Source organism: Oenanthe melanoleuca, chromosome 4A (assembly GCF_029582105.1).
Source record: "Oenanthe melanoleuca isolate GR-GAL-2019-014 chromosome 4A, OMel1.0, whole genome shotgun sequence".
NCBI lineage: Eukaryota > Metazoa > Chordata > Aves > Passeriformes > Muscicapidae > Oenanthe > Oenanthe melanoleuca.
In genome coordinates this window covers 8133018-8150912 of record NC_079338.1, presented here as the reverse complement: position 1 = coordinate 8150912, position 17895 = coordinate 8133018, and the positions used below count along the sequence as shown (strand labels likewise).

General features: G+C 37.7%; 1 protein-coding gene across 10 annotated transcripts in view; it reads right to left on the bottom strand.

The window, feature by feature from the left end:
* ACSL4 (acyl-CoA synthetase long chain family member 4) overlaps nucleotides 1–17895 on the bottom strand; it is a 37983-nt gene that overhangs the window by 12211 nt on the left and 7877 nt on the right. For 4 of the 10 annotated variants that reach the window (XM_056491625.1, XM_056491619.1, XM_056491617.1 and 1 more), the window contains exons 2-6: nucleotides 6098–6152; nucleotides 3347–3586; nucleotides 2862–3039; nucleotides 1038–1147; nucleotides 816–954 (exon numbers count right to left, since the gene is read on the bottom strand). In XM_056491625.1, the coding sequence (XP_056347600.1) occupies nucleotides 816–954; nucleotides 1038–1147; nucleotides 2862–3039; nucleotides 3347–3574 (655 nt within the window). In that variant the 5' untranslated portion in view covers nucleotides 3575–3586; nucleotides 6098–6152. Of the gene's footprint in view, nucleotides 1–815; nucleotides 955–1037; nucleotides 1148–2861; nucleotides 3040–3346; nucleotides 3587–6097; nucleotides 6153–14989; nucleotides 15051–17895 lie in introns of all 10 variants that reach the window. The other 6 variants (XM_056491624.1, XM_056491618.1, XM_056491620.1 and 3 more) reach the window with 3 other exon arrangements.

Below are 17895 nucleotides of genomic sequence, written 5' to 3'. Positions count from 1 at the left end.
TAGGATGAATGATTCCTTAGCTGATGATTCATCAGCTTTCATGGCTTTCACAGTGTCTGCAAGGAAGCAGGTTTTTTAGAGTAAGTCCAAGAAAAAATACCCACTAGGGTCACTGCTGGTCTGGATCAGCACCTCAGGCTGATCAGAGATAAGCAGCTGTGATGAATGTGTTTCCCCAAGCTCCTTTTGCCAGTTTATCTACTCCTTTATTCCAGAGAGATGTGGTTAATTACAAACTGCTGATGTAAGGAGAACAGGTCATCAGGGTTGGGTTTTCCTTCCTTAAAGCAGATGTTTACAGTCATTCCTGGCTGCCCAATGGAGCAAGGAAGGTAACTGTTATTCCTCTGGTCTTAAGTGCTTTTTTAGCTACAGCTTGGTTAAGATAATGGAAATTTCCAAGCAAAATACCAGAAAAGCCTTAAGTGCTTTCTCCTCTTTTCTTAGAAAAAAATAGTGACAGTAAGATAAATAAAAGGTAAGAGTAGCAGAAAATGAAACGGTTAAACAGTTTCTATTTAATTTCCTAAAAGAAAGATGAAGTATTGAATTATTCTGGTTATGGTTTAGAAGTTTAAAAAAAAGTTTCATCCTGACATAAATGATGCATGAACAAAAGAATATAAAACAAATTTTTTTGTTTATTTAAAGGGAGGTGGAGGATGAACTGGCAACTTGCCACTGCCTTTGTTGGCAACAAAGGCCACCCTTTGCTTGGTGCGGGGTTTTCTGCTACACATCCTTCTTAATCCAGAGTCTGATTTCACTGTTAACACTGCTTTATTAGTCAGTCCTCTGTGAAGTGATTCACTTACAGTTTTCTGGTTTGGCTCCCAGCTCTGTTACTGCCTGCATACTATGAATCTCCACATTTTCAGGGTATTCTGATTTATTTACTATCTTCGTGTCCACATAAATTATATGTTTCAGACAGGAGACCTCTGGCAGTGCAGTCTACAGAAGAGAAATAAATTTTTAGTGGTATACTGACTGAACTGTAGGGTTATTTATAGCAGGTGAAGATGATACCAAATTACCTTAAGTTTGCTCTCAAGGAGTTCCACACTTGTGACCAGATATGATGCTCCACACTCGTTGAGACCATAGGTCACTGCCTCTTCACCCAGGGTGGCATAGAGAGTGACAACTGTCACAGGGATGGGAGAGGATATGAAAGAAGGGTACAAGTAATACCAAATGCAAAAGCTCTTGCTTTAGCTTACTGGAAAGCACTCAATTGGGAATTTTCTAATTTGGAAATAAAACAGCTTTTCATTTTTCCACATCAGAAATTTTATGGCACAAGAGACCTCTGGAAGAAGGAGAACAGCTGGACAGGATAAAAGCATGGTCAAATTGGTTGATGCCCCAAGACTGTCACTGTTTAGGAGGCCTTTAAACAACACTCTAGGTAACAGGTAACTTTTAGTCAGCCCTGAAGTGGTCAGGCAGTTGGAAGGAACATATATGGTAATCTATGTCCTCCTGAAATAATTCTGCTTTTCCTATAGCAAAAAAGAAATTATCAGAACAAACATATGCACCAAAACCCAAAATAATGTACAAAGCAATCCCAGAATAAGCAACTAAGAGCAGGAGTTCTACCCCTGAGCTCTCTGCAGCCATAACTCGGGAAGAGATGACACACAGTCATTACTGGGCACCAGCTTAAAGCTAGGCACAGCTACAAGCAGCTGACTGCACACTCTCAGCTACTTTCCTTGCTCCCATGGAATTAGTGATGGCAGCAAGATAGAGAATCAGACTAAGGAATTAGACTGTTTTTCATGCTGTCAGATTATTTTTAACCCAGACTGGCTACAGGTATGCCATTAAGTGCCTCACAGGCACAATGGAATTCATCTCTCCTCACTATCTCTCTGCTGAAAAAAACTCTTCTTTAGTATCATTTGTCATCTCAAACTGTAACCTCCGAAGACCATTAAAGGAATTTAACAGTGCTGTGAGACAGGGTTCATGCAGAAGAGGAAAAAGAGTAATATTATACAGCTATTTCTTATTGCCTTTCAAAGTATAGGGATCCAGACCAAATTAACCATAGTCTCCTACTTCAGTAGCAAGATCATCTCTTTCTCTACTGCCCCTGAACAGCCTCTCTGCACATTCTGCTGTAGGAGCTGCTCCTTGCACAGTCAGTTACTACTGCTGCTGGGAGAAAAGAGATGGCCCAGTGCAAGCAAAAAAAAAAAAGGGCTGTGGGTCACTGTGTTGTGTGCAAAATGGGCACTGGAGTGCTTAGTAACCACTGCAGCTCACCAAGGAGTCTGCATGCATTAACTCCCATTAGAGATTTCTGACAGCTTGAATTAAAAACAAACAAACAAACAAACAAACAAACAAACAAAACCCATACATAATTGTAATGAATTTGAGCAGCTTACAAATGTCACCAAGACAGACTACCCCAAGACTATCATATGATTTTGTTTACCATTCTTCTTTTCTGATAACCATTTCATCTTTTGGATGTAAAATTTAGGATACAGTCAGAAAATATTATAAATACATCCCACATTATTTGGGGGAAAATGCAACTACTGACATCTTCAGAACATTTAAAACAACCTGAATAGTAAGCATACTATTCTGTGATTTTAACATCTAGAACATTAGTGCAATGAAATCATAAAAAACAGTTTCATAAGTATGAGCAAGTTAATTTTAGGGATCTCCACAATGCATAGAATAGACTGAAAACTTCTAAGAATTAGACCATCAGCAGAGAAAGTTTATGAAATTTTTACACCTCCAATGACAAGACTGGCAAAATACTTAAAAGTTATATCTGTGCTGAGAAATGGTTCTGAGATCCATTAGAAGTAATCAAGGTGAGCACTCACGAGGGAAGTTGTACTTGAAGCAGGTGAGAGCTACAATCAGCCACTCAGCTCGGGTCTCACAAAATATGGCAATGGTGCTTTTCGGGGTTAGTCCCAGGGCAGTCAGTCCATTCCCCAAGCAAGTAATTTTCTCATTTACTTCTTCATAGGATAACCATCTGTAAGTTCCTAAAATTAACTTAAGAGGAAAAAACAATGAATTTTCATGACAAGAAGCTTCTGGTATAGCTCTAACGGCTGATGTGAGTTGGTGCGTAACACTATAAGTACACAGTCTGCCATTCATTAAGAAATTGCATTCATCTTACTTGAAGTAGAATAAATAGTGCATCCTGTATATTTTGCTTTTCTTCAACTACCATAAAATGAATGGTTTATTAGATGATGACTGAAGAAGAGCTCAGAAGGGACATGCATTGTTGAGGCACGATACAAAGCAGCTCAAAACCAAATCAGAATTAAGTAAAAAAAATTTTAAGTTTTACCTTTTTGAATACTTTTCCATTTGGTTGCATTTCATTTTCTTCACTCAGAATTTCCCTGGTTCCAAGACAGTCCTTCTTCCCAAACTTTGCTAAAGCATGGTCAAAGAGCTTGTCCAGCGTGTCTGCTCCAGGGATGTTTATGTTTGCTAGTGAATTCAGGTGAGTGACAGAGCGGTAAGGGCTCCCTGGCTTGTCCGAGATGGGTTTAGCTTTTAACCGCTTTGCCATAGCCTTTTTCTTCTTGGCATTGGTAAGAAAATACCACGGAATAAATACCAGCATACTGTACAACCAGATTAACAAGTACACAGGCAGCAAGAAAATGGCACACATTTCTAGCCTAAATTTCACGGTGGGTATTTAAAAGAGAAACTCTCTTTTGGAGTTCTGAAGCAGGCAAGAGCAAGGCAGCAGTGCAGAGTGGTGTAGGGAGAAGCTTAGGTAGGTGAAGCTTAGGTAGTGCTGATTCAGAGCAGCTGCAAAAATTTTATAACCTTTGAGAACCAACAGTAGACACCTATGGGCGAAAACCAATGCCAAGCAGAGAGCAAGAAAAAGAAAGAAAAAAAATAATTAAATTAGTAATATTACAGTCAGTTAATTAGTTTTAGTCCTTCTAAGAGCCCAGTTCCTAAGCATCACTGCACAACAGAGCAGTGAACTGCTCTAGGGATGAAAGAGGATTAATCTTTTCCATACTTATTTCTTGCATCCACAAATATTTACTTTTCACAGACTCTTCCTCCACTATTTCTGTTTGAATAGTTCAGGGCTGTTGAGATGAGGTCTGTCCTTCTCAGCATAATATTGTGTTTAAGCTACTTGAGTAATGATACAATTGTGTAATTATGGGAAAGGTCAAGTTGTTTTCCCACTAAATATTTGTACTGCAGAGAAAAGGTACAGCAGATTGCTTAACTGCTTTTCAGAATATTCTATCAACTTCTATTCAGATTAAAATGTATCTTGATATACTAAAAAATAGTATATAGACTTAAAAGTCTGCATGTTGTAATCTAAAAATTATATAGTATTCCAAAACTGCTTTATTAACTTTGCTCCAGCAACTCCATTTTTAATCTTTTACTTTTCAACTCTGAATGTCAGACTCTTGGAAAGGGATTATGCAAATTTGCTTTTCCGATTTCAAAAACTACTTCAATACATTCATTTCAATCTCCAAGTATGGAAAATAGAATATGATTTGACCAATTTAACTCAATTTAAAATAAAGTACAATTCAGCAAGATTTTGTCTGCATGTCAGAAATCATTCCTCATTAAGGAGAACTGGGCCTAAATAAGGACTGGTGGTGAGTGGGAAAAAAACAAAACCATGACAGCAAACCCCAGTCATGGCCAGCCCACTGGCCTGGGACCAGTCTGCACCAGCATGTGAGGGACAGGAGGTTATCTTCACCTGGCTGCTGTGCAAACACAGCCTGTTAACACATCACCCACTCTGCCACAGTGGGGAAAACAGAAGGCGCAGGTGCACTAACTAAGGGCAGAACCTCAGACAGGCAGGGGAGCCAGTGACACTGATAACCACTATCGGAGAGCTCAGACTGCAATGGACACCATCTGATAAACAGAATGGGTGAGAATAGGAAGATCTCAGGGCTCCATCAAGAATTAAAAGAATGTAGGCACACCTCAAAATACACCTTTATTAATATATTTGCCACCCTCAGGTGATGAGGGAGGCTACAATTAGCATTTCAGGTTAAACATGACAACTGCTACTAACAGCAGACAGAAATCAGTTAACAAGTTGGTGGGTTATTTAATGAAAATTTCAACATAAGCAGTTGTGTTGTTGCCAATATTGACAGCATGACAACAACATGACCACCACATTAATTTCGTAATTACAACTACAGAATAAAATTACTGTTGAATGATAGTATAATAAACTAAGCTATACTAAACTCAAGACTTGTATGGACAAAAGTATTCTGCATATTTCTTTTTATAAAAAAATATGAATGCTACATTCTTTTCAAAATGTACATGTTTATTCTACTCTGGTGAACCTCACAATCAACCTCAGCAGAAAAGAGAACAGTTTACTTCCCAAAGCTCCAGTTCTCTAAAATGAAGGGTTATTGGTTTATAACACAAATCTTGTATCATACTTTCATTCCAGTTAATTCAGTGCTCCAAAAACCGCAGTTGAACTTGTATTTCAGACAGCCCACGGCTCTAAGACATGGTAAGGAAATGTCAGGACACACCCATGTTTACACATAATGCTACAAAGTTAAAAAAAACCTCGGGGAAACTCAGGCTTCTCCTCAGGCACACTGACTTGGATAAAAAGCAGAGTTGTCCCAGTACTGCAGACTATTTAACACAATGAAATAGTGCCACAGCTTTTCTTTGGGCTGCATAGGAGCTTGTTCAGAAGTAGTGTTGCTGTGAAACACAACTGGCTAATAATCAAGAACTGGCTAATTGAGGAAGGGAGGAGAGAAGGTTGCATTTCTTTCATTCTGGAATTTCAGGTTAATTTGAAATACTTTAAAAAGTGTTTATAAAAACAGAAAATTTAGCTAATTTGTACATATTTGTAGTAATTTAAGAGATAATCACATTTCTATCCTGACAAAAATCAGTTGTAATTCTTAAACAGTTGGGAAAACTCAGTGAGTCCCAAAAAGACAACCATGGGTTTTTCCTTTGAATATGCTCATGCAAAAGCTCACACACACACACACACACAAACAAAAACACACAGAGGTGTACTTACAAGGGATCTCAGTGATGACTGAGGTTTTTTCAGGTTGATTAGATCTATAGTAGAACTGAAAAAAAGAACATAGTAGAATCTGGGATGTTTTTTGCCTTGCAGAAAGAAGGAATCTTTAGCACTCCCACCCTACTACCCCTAAGAAGCACAGGCTATGAATTCAGACAGAGGTGCAACACAATCCATACAAGGGAGCGCAATTACAATGCAGGAAAAGATTAAGCTTCCAAACAAGAGATGAAGCCGCCAAAACAGAGCTTAATATTTATGCAACACTACTTCTTCCTTTTCATATTTAAACATGTTCTGAATAAAATTATGAACAGAAGCTTAATGCAATTTAATTACCAAAGAAACTCAGAAAGACAAGGAAGAGACTTTCATACTGTATATGGTCCATTCTTCTGACTCAAGGCAGAACAAGAAGCCCTTTGTCACTCTTGAGAGATGAGTATCAGTAGAAACATGAACTCAGGACTACCCACGGCATACATTGCCCAAGAGAACATGAAATGGATTTGGGATATTGAGGTAAGAGAAGAGTTTCCAGAACAAAAGCTTGTTTATAGAGGCAGTGAGGCCTCATTGGTCCCATGACCAGTGCAATAAAAGATGGTGGTGTGTAACTGCAGAGATAAGAAGTCTACTGCAGAAAGCTTTAACTGATGTTTAACCTAGTTATATTTTAAAGGCCTTCCCCATAAGTCTAAGATTTTAATCAGTCTTTACAAGCTGAAACCAAGTTAAACATCCCTTGCAAAATTCTCCCACAAAGATTTTCTCTTGAAATATAAAGATGTCTATAATGTTTTTAGAGTTGCTTGCATTTGCATGTGGCTGTATAAGATTTTGATCCATTGCAGGATCATCCGAAACTCGTGCTAAATAAATATTTATCATCTCTTAAATATACTGCATATAACATACTGACATACTCAACATACAAAGGTACCTCCACACCAGTTGTATTCAGTTAGAAGCCAAACTTAGCTATTCAAATTACACTTATGCCTTCAATCTCCTACTTAGACTTTAAGAGAAAGGATGAGATGCAATGCTCACATCAATGTACCATCAAGAACACTTCAAGGTAAGACAACTATGTATTACTGAAGTATAACAGTTATGTTATTCATAAATTTCATCATTCCTTACAAATAAAACCTAGCATCCATGAAAAATTTCACAATAACAAGATAAAACTGTTATTTAACACTGGAATATTTAGAATATGTAACATTTTCTATTGGTTTACAAAGCTTGTTATTTCTCTTGACTGTTGAACAGAACTCTCCTCTTTAGATGCTTATCTAGCTGTTTTTGAAACAGCAGAGCTTCCCGTTCTTGATGCAGGAAATGCATGTTCCCAGAAAGAGCAGTGTGTGTCAGACTAAAAGAAAAAACCAAATCAAACAAAGATAGATGTTTCTCTCCTAGATAGCTGGTTTTCAGCATTTCCAAAGGATTTTCCTCAGGTAAAGCAGCTTCTATCAACTTTGAAATAGTCCGGAGTTCATTTAACATTTGCAGTTGTTACAGGTTACAGTGTCCATGCTGGAAATCTCACTCATGAGGTAATATTTCACTTATGGATTTTGTATGCTGGGTGTTTACAACAATTATATAGTCCAAGCTTACTCCTGCCTGATACTGTACATTATGGGCTGCCAGAGATGGAAGAGATGTTATCTAAGTATGTCTGACTTTTATATTCTTAATTATAAGTTTCAGACAGATAATATGCTGAATACTCTGATAGCTAATACTCTACTCCTGTCCTGTAGCAAGGGTCACAGAGCAGTCTGAAATCAAAGCACACATTATAGAACAGAAGAGACATTCCTCTCTTCCTAATTTATCTCCAATCTAAGAAACAACTAGAAATTATATTTTTTAATTTAGGAAAAAAAAAACCTTTTGGAGCAGAAGTCTGTATGGGGAACATAGAAAGGGTTTATGCCTCTGGAAGTGACTATTCTCAGAGGAGGAAATGCCCTAATCTTTCTGCATTTGACTCTCCAAACTGAACAGAATCAACTTACTCAGCATTTACACATGCTACCAAAATTTTTAAGTGTAATTCAAAAATATAACTACTTACCTGTAGCTAGAAATTTTGTCCTATGCAGTTTAATAAGGCAGCAAATTATTATCTTCACTAGGAAAGGCTTTAATTATCCCAAGACCAAAACACTCTAAAGGCTTAATAGTGAAAGTATATTGACAACACTGTTTATAATCCTTCCTCTGGTGTTAAAAAGCTTGCCAGGAATCCAATTTACTGTGGAATAACATGATTAGAAGAAAACACAACTTCTGTCTGCTTCAAATATAATGTTAGGAAAATCATCTATTAAGAAAGATGACATTAGAGAGGAAAATTATTGTATTCTAGTTCGCGAAGAAAACTGCAATCTGCAAAGCAGATTGATTTTAGTTTAAAAGCAACACAAGAGGAAATCTGGCTCTTCTCCATCAGAACTCTTGGAGCTCTTGCCAACTTCAAATGGAGACACAATTCTGACTTTAGCATAAGTGTTCAGGGCTCAGTCCTGTCAGGAAGTTCTGAAATCTTCCAAAACAAGTAACAGCCGTTTTGGAATTTTCTCTAGCATCCAGGCACATCTAAATATTTTGGAATGACTGAGCATTCAGGATTTGTAGCTGGAAAAGTAGTTTTACACAGTAAAAAAAAAAAAAAAAAAAAAAAAAAAAAAAATTTAGTTTACCTAAGTATGTGGGTGTTCAGTTAGTCAGTTTTTGAAAGGGAACTTAGTTGGTATTTAGCCATCCTGAATTTGTTCCAGTACAAGACAGAACAAGGCAGGGATTTCAAAAAGAGATGACACAAAGACTAAGAAATACCATATAGCAAGAAAGATGCAGCACAATAAACAAACGAGTGCATACTGTCAGGCTCTCTACAAGTTTTGATATTCTAGATTTATACCTAACACACACCAAGAATGAGAGACCATTTTCCACAGCTGAGAAGACTGTGATGAAATAGCAGTTAAGAGTTAGAAGAATCTGGTGGCTAATTACAACTTAGTTGGGGTTAGAAAAATTGAAGGAAAAGAAACTGAAGAAATTACTCAGTTTTTATATAATATTGGTATTTTTATAAAAACAAACTCCAGCAATATTAATGCAAGTTACTCATGGTAGGAAAAAAGTTCATGAGATCTCATTTTTCTTTCTTTCTCACAGGCAGACTTCTAGATATCTTCCTCTTGCACATTTTGGTACATCACAAAGGGCAGTGAAAATTCAGAGAAAGCCTAATCAAACCTAACCAATTTTCAGAAGTACTTCTGTGCTCTGGCAATGCAATAGAATCTCAAAGCCTGAGAGTTTGAGAGCTCTCACTATGTCTGTACAGTGTAAATACTGGTTTTACCTGGTAAAAACTGGTTTGTTTGTCCCAACAAACAGGGAGAGGGGAAATCAGTTGTAGTGGATACTGATAAAAGTTTAATAATATACATTCTACTTGAAATAGCAAAATAACAAGTAATATGATACAAGTTTAATAATATACATTCTACTTGAAATAGCAAAATAACAAGTAATAGTAGGAAATTGTTTCTCTTACTGCTGTTTAAAAATACTGCTGCTTAATATGGTATTTTACTCAGCTAATAGCAAAGGTAAGATTTACTTTTGGTTTTAAGAAAAATATTATTGTTGTCCTTTATTGTTCTTTATTGTCCTGTTCATTGCTCCTGCTTCCTACCTCACCACATATATGCACTTAAAGTCAATCAGAAAAAAACCCCAAAACATCAATTTATGTCAAACATCTATTTCTGCAACAATACTGTAGTAGAAGCCAGCCCAGCAACACTGACCCAGCTGTTCTCAATTATCTAAGAGCCTTGTGTGAAACTCTCTCCTAATTTGTAACATGAGTGCAAGCAAATATTTGGTGAAAGGCTAAGAGCTGTTTGCATGTCCCAAAGGCAGAAAACATTAAAGACCACGGCAAGATTCCACAACTGAAAACTGTCCATCGAGACTACACTGATTTGGGAAAGTACTTCCTCTGATTCACCTGTTTCTCAGTCTCAAATTCTATCCAGAACCTGTCCTATGAGTACCTGAGGCTCTCTCACTGCAGCATTGCCTCTCCCAAAGTCTGTGCCTAGCCTGTGCTGTGCTCTGGTCACACACAGCCTGGGCTGCACAGGCTCTCAAGTCACAGAACCATAGAATCATAGAATGTTAAGGGGTTGGAAAGGACCTCAAAACTCATTTTGTTCCATCCCCCTGCCCAGCAGGGATACCTGCCACCAGAACAGATTACTCAGGGCCTCATCGAGTCTGGCCTTGAGTAACTCTAGGGATGGGGCATCCACAGCCTCTCTAGGCAGCCTGTTCCAGTGCCTCAGCAACCTTATTAGAAAGAATTTCTTCCTATTACCTAACCTAAATTTTCCCTCTTTAAATTTGCACCCATTCCCCCTTATCCTGTCACTACAGTTCCTCATGACAAGGAACTCTGGCTCCCCTGAAAGCCCCTTCAGGTATCGGAAGGGGTTGTGAGGTCTCCACACAATCTTCTCTTCTCCCAGCTGAACAGTCCCAACTCTTTTGGCCTGTCTCCATAAGGGAGATGCTCCAGTCCTCTTAGCACTCCATGGCCTCCTCTGGACTTGCTCCAACAGCTCCATACCCTTCTTACACTGGACACCCCAGAACTGTGTGCGATAGTCCAGGCTGGGTCTCACAAGGGCAGGGCAGAAAATCACCAGGTCAATCTAAGTTACACACAGCACTGTGAATGCACTCACTGTGAGTGATGACAAACACAGCTGTTTCAATATCTTTTTTTGTGATAAGGGAAGTGAGAGGCATGTTTCTGTTTCACTGGCATGTTAGTTAATGACTAGGCTACAAACTGGTAGCTTGACAGAGAGTATTCCAGAAGTAGACGGAAAAGGAGAAAATGTGCAATTGAAAAATACTGTTATTACCAACATTTACCAAATATATTTGGACAAAAGGAAAAAAAATTAAAAAAAATGCATATTCTATACAAATAGCAAAGTATTTCAGTCTGATCCCCCAACATACAACCCTATCTCATCAGGCGTTATGACAAATGTTACTCTGCTGTTTCAAAGGAGAGATAAATGTACCATTTCCACCCAACTTTTTTAAACGACACAAAAAGAAAAGCAGTACAAACAAGTACAACAAATTTCAGAGGACATGTAGACACAGAAGACTTCAGCAAAAGCTCTGTAAACAGCCAAATAAGAACTGATAATCTTCCCTCCCATGCACAAAAAAATATACAATGGACAGACTGGCTAGTTCTGTGCTTAGCTACACAACCATTTTGCAGTGTGAAAGGTTGGCTCTGATGATCCAAAAAGTGAGATTAAAATTACCATCTTTTACTTTCTGATTCTTTCTCAGTAGCAAACTGCTTCACAAAAAGAGAGGCCTCTCCTAAAATTGCTGAATTACACAGTGTAGAAGTTCAAATAAATTTGAGACTTAGAGATGTAAAACCCTATTTGACTCATCTTCCCCTGCATTTTCAGGGCACAATAGAAGTAAATAATTTATTTAACCAACTTACAGTTGGTGCCTATGCAACTTAGGTCAGAATTACAAGGTGCTTATATAGCTTGACTTATAAGATATCAATAGAACCTGATATATCTATATAACCTGGCATCAATATAACCAGAATCATAGCTTTTTATATCTATATAACCTGAATCATAACTTTTATACCTGTATTACCCGACATAAATAACTTTCTATACATTGTAATGGCCAGTATATGGTTAAGTAGTTGCTTAATGCTGAATTGAAAAAAAGAAGAAAATACTCATCAGGTGAATAGCTTCAGAGATAGTACTAAAGAGAAATAAAGCCAATTAGCCACAAAACAAAGAATTTAGGCCAGTTAAGACCAGACAGACCAAGGAACACTGTAACTGCACATGCTGCAAAGACAAAGTTGAAAAGTTCACATCTGAAGATGACCTTGGAAGCCTTCATCAAAGACTCCCATCAACCCCTGAACTGGGGAGGTGCAAGTGCAGTGCAAAAGAACTATCTAATAACCATGAGATTATACTATGTAAATTAGTTCCAGCAGGTGTGTGATGATGTTATAGTGACATAGTAACACTAAGAAATACTTACTGTATAAATATACCACAGCACTTGAAAAAAGTGGGTGAGTTAGGAAGAGAAATCCCCCTCACCTCCAGTGCCACAATAAACAAATATCTACTCTACAGACACCAGTCTATGGGGTTTTTTTTCTTTTGCATCACAGTGTTTTACAGTTTTCAAAGCCAGATCTAATATTCCTCTTTCTGGCATATCACTGGATACTGCAGATAAAAGTTACATAAATACTTTCTAAATTATTTTTTGCTTCTAATTGCTAGGTGTTTCCCTGGGCCTGGTGATATTCTTTTTTATCTATTTTCAGATATTGTCAGCACTAGAAACATAGGCATTGACAAATACTTTGTTTGAGAATTCTTAAACTCACTGTTCAAGAATTAGGATGCTCATTTCCCCCTCTTATGCTTCCATGATCATTTCAACAACAGCCTTTGACAATGTAAGGAAATTAGGATGCTAGGTGCTTTTTGTTTTGCAAATAAAGATGGAGAAAATAATCTCCCTGGATAATTGTTTTTCACACTTTGATTCACAGAAAATGTACTTGTGCTTGTCCCAGCTCTAAATGTAATTCTCTATTCCTTCTGGGAGCCTGACTGGCTCTTCAGCTTTCATTTTGGCAAGAAATGCTGCCATCGACTTTACATTTACCTTCCTTGCTTTTCAAAAACTCCATCATCTCTCATCATTCACATTAGGGTGTTTTCCTTTCAGACATGGGTCATAATTACATACTTAAAAAAGGAAGAGGGGAGAGTAAATGTTCCTCCTTGTGTACTGCACCAGTAGTCTTTTGTGTACCAAAATGCATACTGTAGGCTGGGAGAGATTTTTCTAAGGTTTGTATGGGTTTTTCAAAATTCTGTGGGGATGTCAACAAGAAGAGCACTAGAGATGGAAGATACACCTTCCTTTTGCTCTTAAGAGCTCACATTCAAATGCAAATGCCTTCCTTTTTTTGACTAAGCAAAAAAAAAAAAACCAAACCAAAAAACAACAGGCTTTCTTATTTGCATTTTAAAGAAATTCTCTCCTTGCATTTAAAAAATACAAGTTTAAGAAAGCTGCCCCCACCCATGGTCATTTAAGATGGTAGCCCCTGAGATTTCAAGCATGAGTCATCTCTATTTTTAATTTTCATACTGTGTAATAAAAATGCTTTGAGGGTCAATAAACACTAGGAGCTTTGGGAGCAAGCATCATTTAATCTTTTGAATAGATTCACAGTACCTTCCAGTGAAAAAGTGATGATGTTTTTTGTATGTTTAAGGAACTGAATTTTATTATATTCTTAATGCAAAAATTTAGCACAGTCTACTGCTTGGTTCATGTTGAACCTACCCCATTACTTTCTAGCTAAACATACCTAGATTCATTTCTAAGTATTCATCATCTCTGGATCCATATGTGGCATTCCCAAGTCATAACTTATCTAAGACAGGACTACATGCTGCAACTTTTTGCTGAACTGACTTAACTTTTTGTGAGTGAACTTGCTTTCTGGTCCTTTCATGTGCTGTATGGTAGACTGAGATACCTTCAGGGTACATTTCTGTTAATAGCATTATCTGGCATTTTCTGCCAAGGAAGGCGATTTTACTTCCTTACTGTATCATAACAGTTCTTTGATTTTTATCTGCACTTGAAAGAGGAAGTAAGGTGACCAAACATTTTCCCCTACAAGGCAAAGTGCACATTCAAGTTTTTAGATTTAATAGCTCTAAGCAATAGTTTGTTCAAAAGTACTCTGAACATAATCATTCATACTGAGAAGAACACAGCAGAAACTAGCACAATTCTTCAAGGTGTCTTTAAAAAAACATGCAGGAAAAAAAATACCTCTGAAACAGTTTTAAAGACCAAAGTTTTAAACTTTACTACCCCCCAATAAATGTGCCGGCACATTTATTGCACAGACATGAAAATGTTCAAGGTGTACAGTTGCAAAGGCAGAAGCATTTGACGTTCTTACTCCAAAATATCCAAGTTCCTTTTGCAAAGCAGCAGAGGGGTAGTTCCAGGCCTGAGCTGGAGCTGGCTCTGGCCAAGGAGCTTTGTAACCACATTATCATGGTCACACCTGTGTACATGTCCTACCCCTCAGCCAAACATATTAGCACAGGACAGCTTGGTGCTAGCACAGCCACAAAGCTTCCTGAAAGAAAGTTGTTCAAATACTGACAGTGTGACAATTTCAGCAAAGTACATAGCTTTGATGGCATGACTTTTATTTATTTAGCTAACTGGATAATTTTGAATACAAATAAAGCAGCAGTCACAGTAGCAATTACAGAAGAAAAACTCTGCAGCACTAGACTAAACAGACAGTAAATTGGTCTCAGGCAAATTTTGAAGGAAGTTTCAAGAGGAAACTGATGCTGTTGACCATTCTTTCCACTTATTTTTAGGAACTTTTTGTTCTAAAAAAGGAACTGAAGAATCCTTAGCATGACACAGTGTATCACAACAACAATTCATGGTTAGTATTAAAAAACAATTAGTAATTTAGTTTATTAACAAATGCAATGATACTCGAAAAGCTAACATTGTCAGAAAATGTTTCCAATTCAGCTTAAAAATACACCGTCTCCACTTCAAGTCTATCAGATTGATCCTTACAGTGATGGGAGTACAAAGTTCCCTGCTGAAGTTTTGTGTAAGGGTTATTTAAGTGCCCACTTTAGTTATTGTCAATCTTGCTGCTCACTAGCAGACACAAAAAACAAGTCACTTTACCTTGAACACAACTGCAATTCAAATGTTTCTAGGTGAGCAGGTTGATAAACTCACAAAAAATCTAGAAAAGAAAAACATTAAACCGTCAAAGTTCTAGGCCCTCTTAAGTTACAAACATAACTGAATAGACCACTCAACCCAAACTTTTCCTGGCTTGGTAATAAGACCTTTGTCAGCTGTTGGTTGTCAATGCCATTTGCACAGCTAGAAAACACTACCTGCTCCTTGTAAATATGGAGGAGGGTGTAGGTCAGGGAATATCATTAGAAACTCATTACATTATCATTTTCAATTTTCATCTCAGTTTTATGTTCTGAGCATCTTCAGGAGTTTGAATGATGTAATGTACTGCCAAAGATGTGCCAGACAAAAAGTTTTCACATGTATTCATGGTTAAATCCAGCATCAGACTGCTTTTAACAGCCTCAACAGTAAAGCTTCAGCAACCCAATATTCAAAGCTTACCTTTCTGAAAGCTAAATCTACTTAATGGTATGCAAGTTACAAATGCAAATCTCATTTCAGCTAACTAGGAAAACTAAAAGCTAAGGGGTAATATGTAACAAATTTCTCTAATTCTTTGTTCTGTCTGAGGAACACCAATGAATCAACTTAGACAACTGAAACCTTATCCACCATTGCCTTTCAGGGAATAACACATCCTCACTTTACCTTTTCATCCAACGTCTGGACACAGATCATGACCCAGAAAGGTGGGAAAACAGCTGGTGTGGTAATATGATAAGGACAGAGTCTTACACGTAACAGTCAGAAATAAGTTTGTATGATCATCATTCACCAAACCACCTTTGAGCGTGCAAATAACCTGGATGCATTAAAGGCTGGAATGAGGGTTTTTTCCTTCAGTTCTGTCAGACAGAAACTGCCAGGTGTTTATCATCTCTCCTCTTTGTTGAGTTCATGGAGCCATAGAACACTATGCATAGGTACTGTTATTGAAAGACATGCAAGAAAAACAGGCCTGAAAGACCAGCCAGATGGAGAACTGGCAATCCCAGAATGGCAAAATATAACACTCATACAAGAAGGATGCTCTGCATAGTTTTCTAAGGCATAACCTTGCTCTGAGTCCTATTCCAGCCCTCACATTCTCACCCTGCTTTTCACTTAAGCCCAGCAAGCTTAGTTTCACTTTCTAGTTGTGCCTCTTGCCTGTGGCAATACATTTCATACGGAAAGCACTTTTACTAAGTTGTTCAAACAGGGGAGCTCATAAAAATGCAAAGTATTTGCATGCTTATGAAATAAACAGATAATCCCTTTTCATAATGAAAATTAAACACATCAAACAAAGACACAAAACCAAGGCTATCAAGTTCAGTATTAATTTACTCTGTGTAAATACATAGAATGACTCAACAGTCCATACAATTGCCTTCATGGAAAGTAATGTGCAGAATGACAAACTAATGGGCTACTACGAGCAGACAGAAACTACTCCATCCTTCCTACTTCTACATCTAGTGCAAAAAGATCACAGACGCCACAAACCAAGATCTCTACCTTTTTTTTAATTTTTCTTTTTATTTTTGTATCACCTCGCTGTCAGTTGACATTACCACTAACTGCTTACACTTTTACATAACATTCAAAGCTCTAGAAAACACTGTTGTAAAACTATATCTATACAGTACTGCAATTCTTTTAGTATGTGCATTTTCATTGTGTAAGAAAACCAGAACAAGAAGTGTCATGCTAGGAATAGAAAAGAGGTTAGAGAGGTTAGTACTCAAAGCAATTTTTATGATACAAGACAACATCAGGAAATTACTTTGCTGAATTGACATAAACATGACCTCAGTGTAAGGCAGACTCCAAATAAGAAGTGAACAGCGCAACAAGGGGCTTGGCTCCTTGAGTCTTCATGTTTAGGCTCATGGCAGATAACTGAATGCAGTTCTGGACTGAGGTGGTCCCACCTGGGGTGCACTGGCTGTTGCCCTGGGCTGCAGAGTTCGTAGGCACCTAGTCACACAACCTGTAGTTGCATGGGCTGTCTGACAAGTGCTCATGATTCAGTCCCAGAAAGTGCCACTGCCAGAGAGGAAGTGGTCACCTTGGTTTAGTTATGTTAAAACAAAATTCTGTGCTTTGAAAGAACTTGAAATTAGCCTGAAGACAGATCTACTGTTAAACAAAGTAGCCTCTACCTATTTGTTGCTGCCCCAGCCTGTCTTCTCCTTTTGCCAGCAACCAGAGTGAGAGACTGCTCAGCCTTTGCAAGCTTAGTGCATCCATGGAAGTGTACAAGGGAAAAAAAAAAAAAAATGCTGTACCATGATATATAACCTACTTTCATCTTTACTGAAAGCCAAAAAATCCCCCAAACCAAGCCAAACCCACCATACCTAGCCACTTTAAAAATTTTATTGCAGATTAATTTTACAGACTCCAAAATACTTTAACAGGTATAATTTTTTATTTGTGGAAAGTCAGGAGTTAGTAATTTTCCTAATCAAAGTAACTGTATGGTAGTTGGCTGACAAGTCGTCAGCTTAAGCTATGAGACAAATGCCCTCATTCATAAATTTTTGGGGTTTTGATGTGAGCCACTCAGCGTGCTGTGATATCTTGTGTCCAGCTCCTCAGACTGAACTGGGATATTTCAAATAGTGACATTTCATAGGCTGCTCAACTCCTCTAGCTACCAAGACAAATGGGAGAATGACTCACTGTGTATTCTACTTATCAAGTGTTTTAGATAAACTGAACTTAATGTGATCTTTTCCAGAACAACTGTATGTATGACTGCTGGGGAGGAAACAAAAAAGTACCTGATGGATCACTTAGACAAGGTGAAGTGTTTAAGTAAATCTAACCAGTTATATCAATGTTTTGTTTTGTTTTGTTTTGTTTTTTTTTGTTTTTGTTTTTTTTTTTGTTTG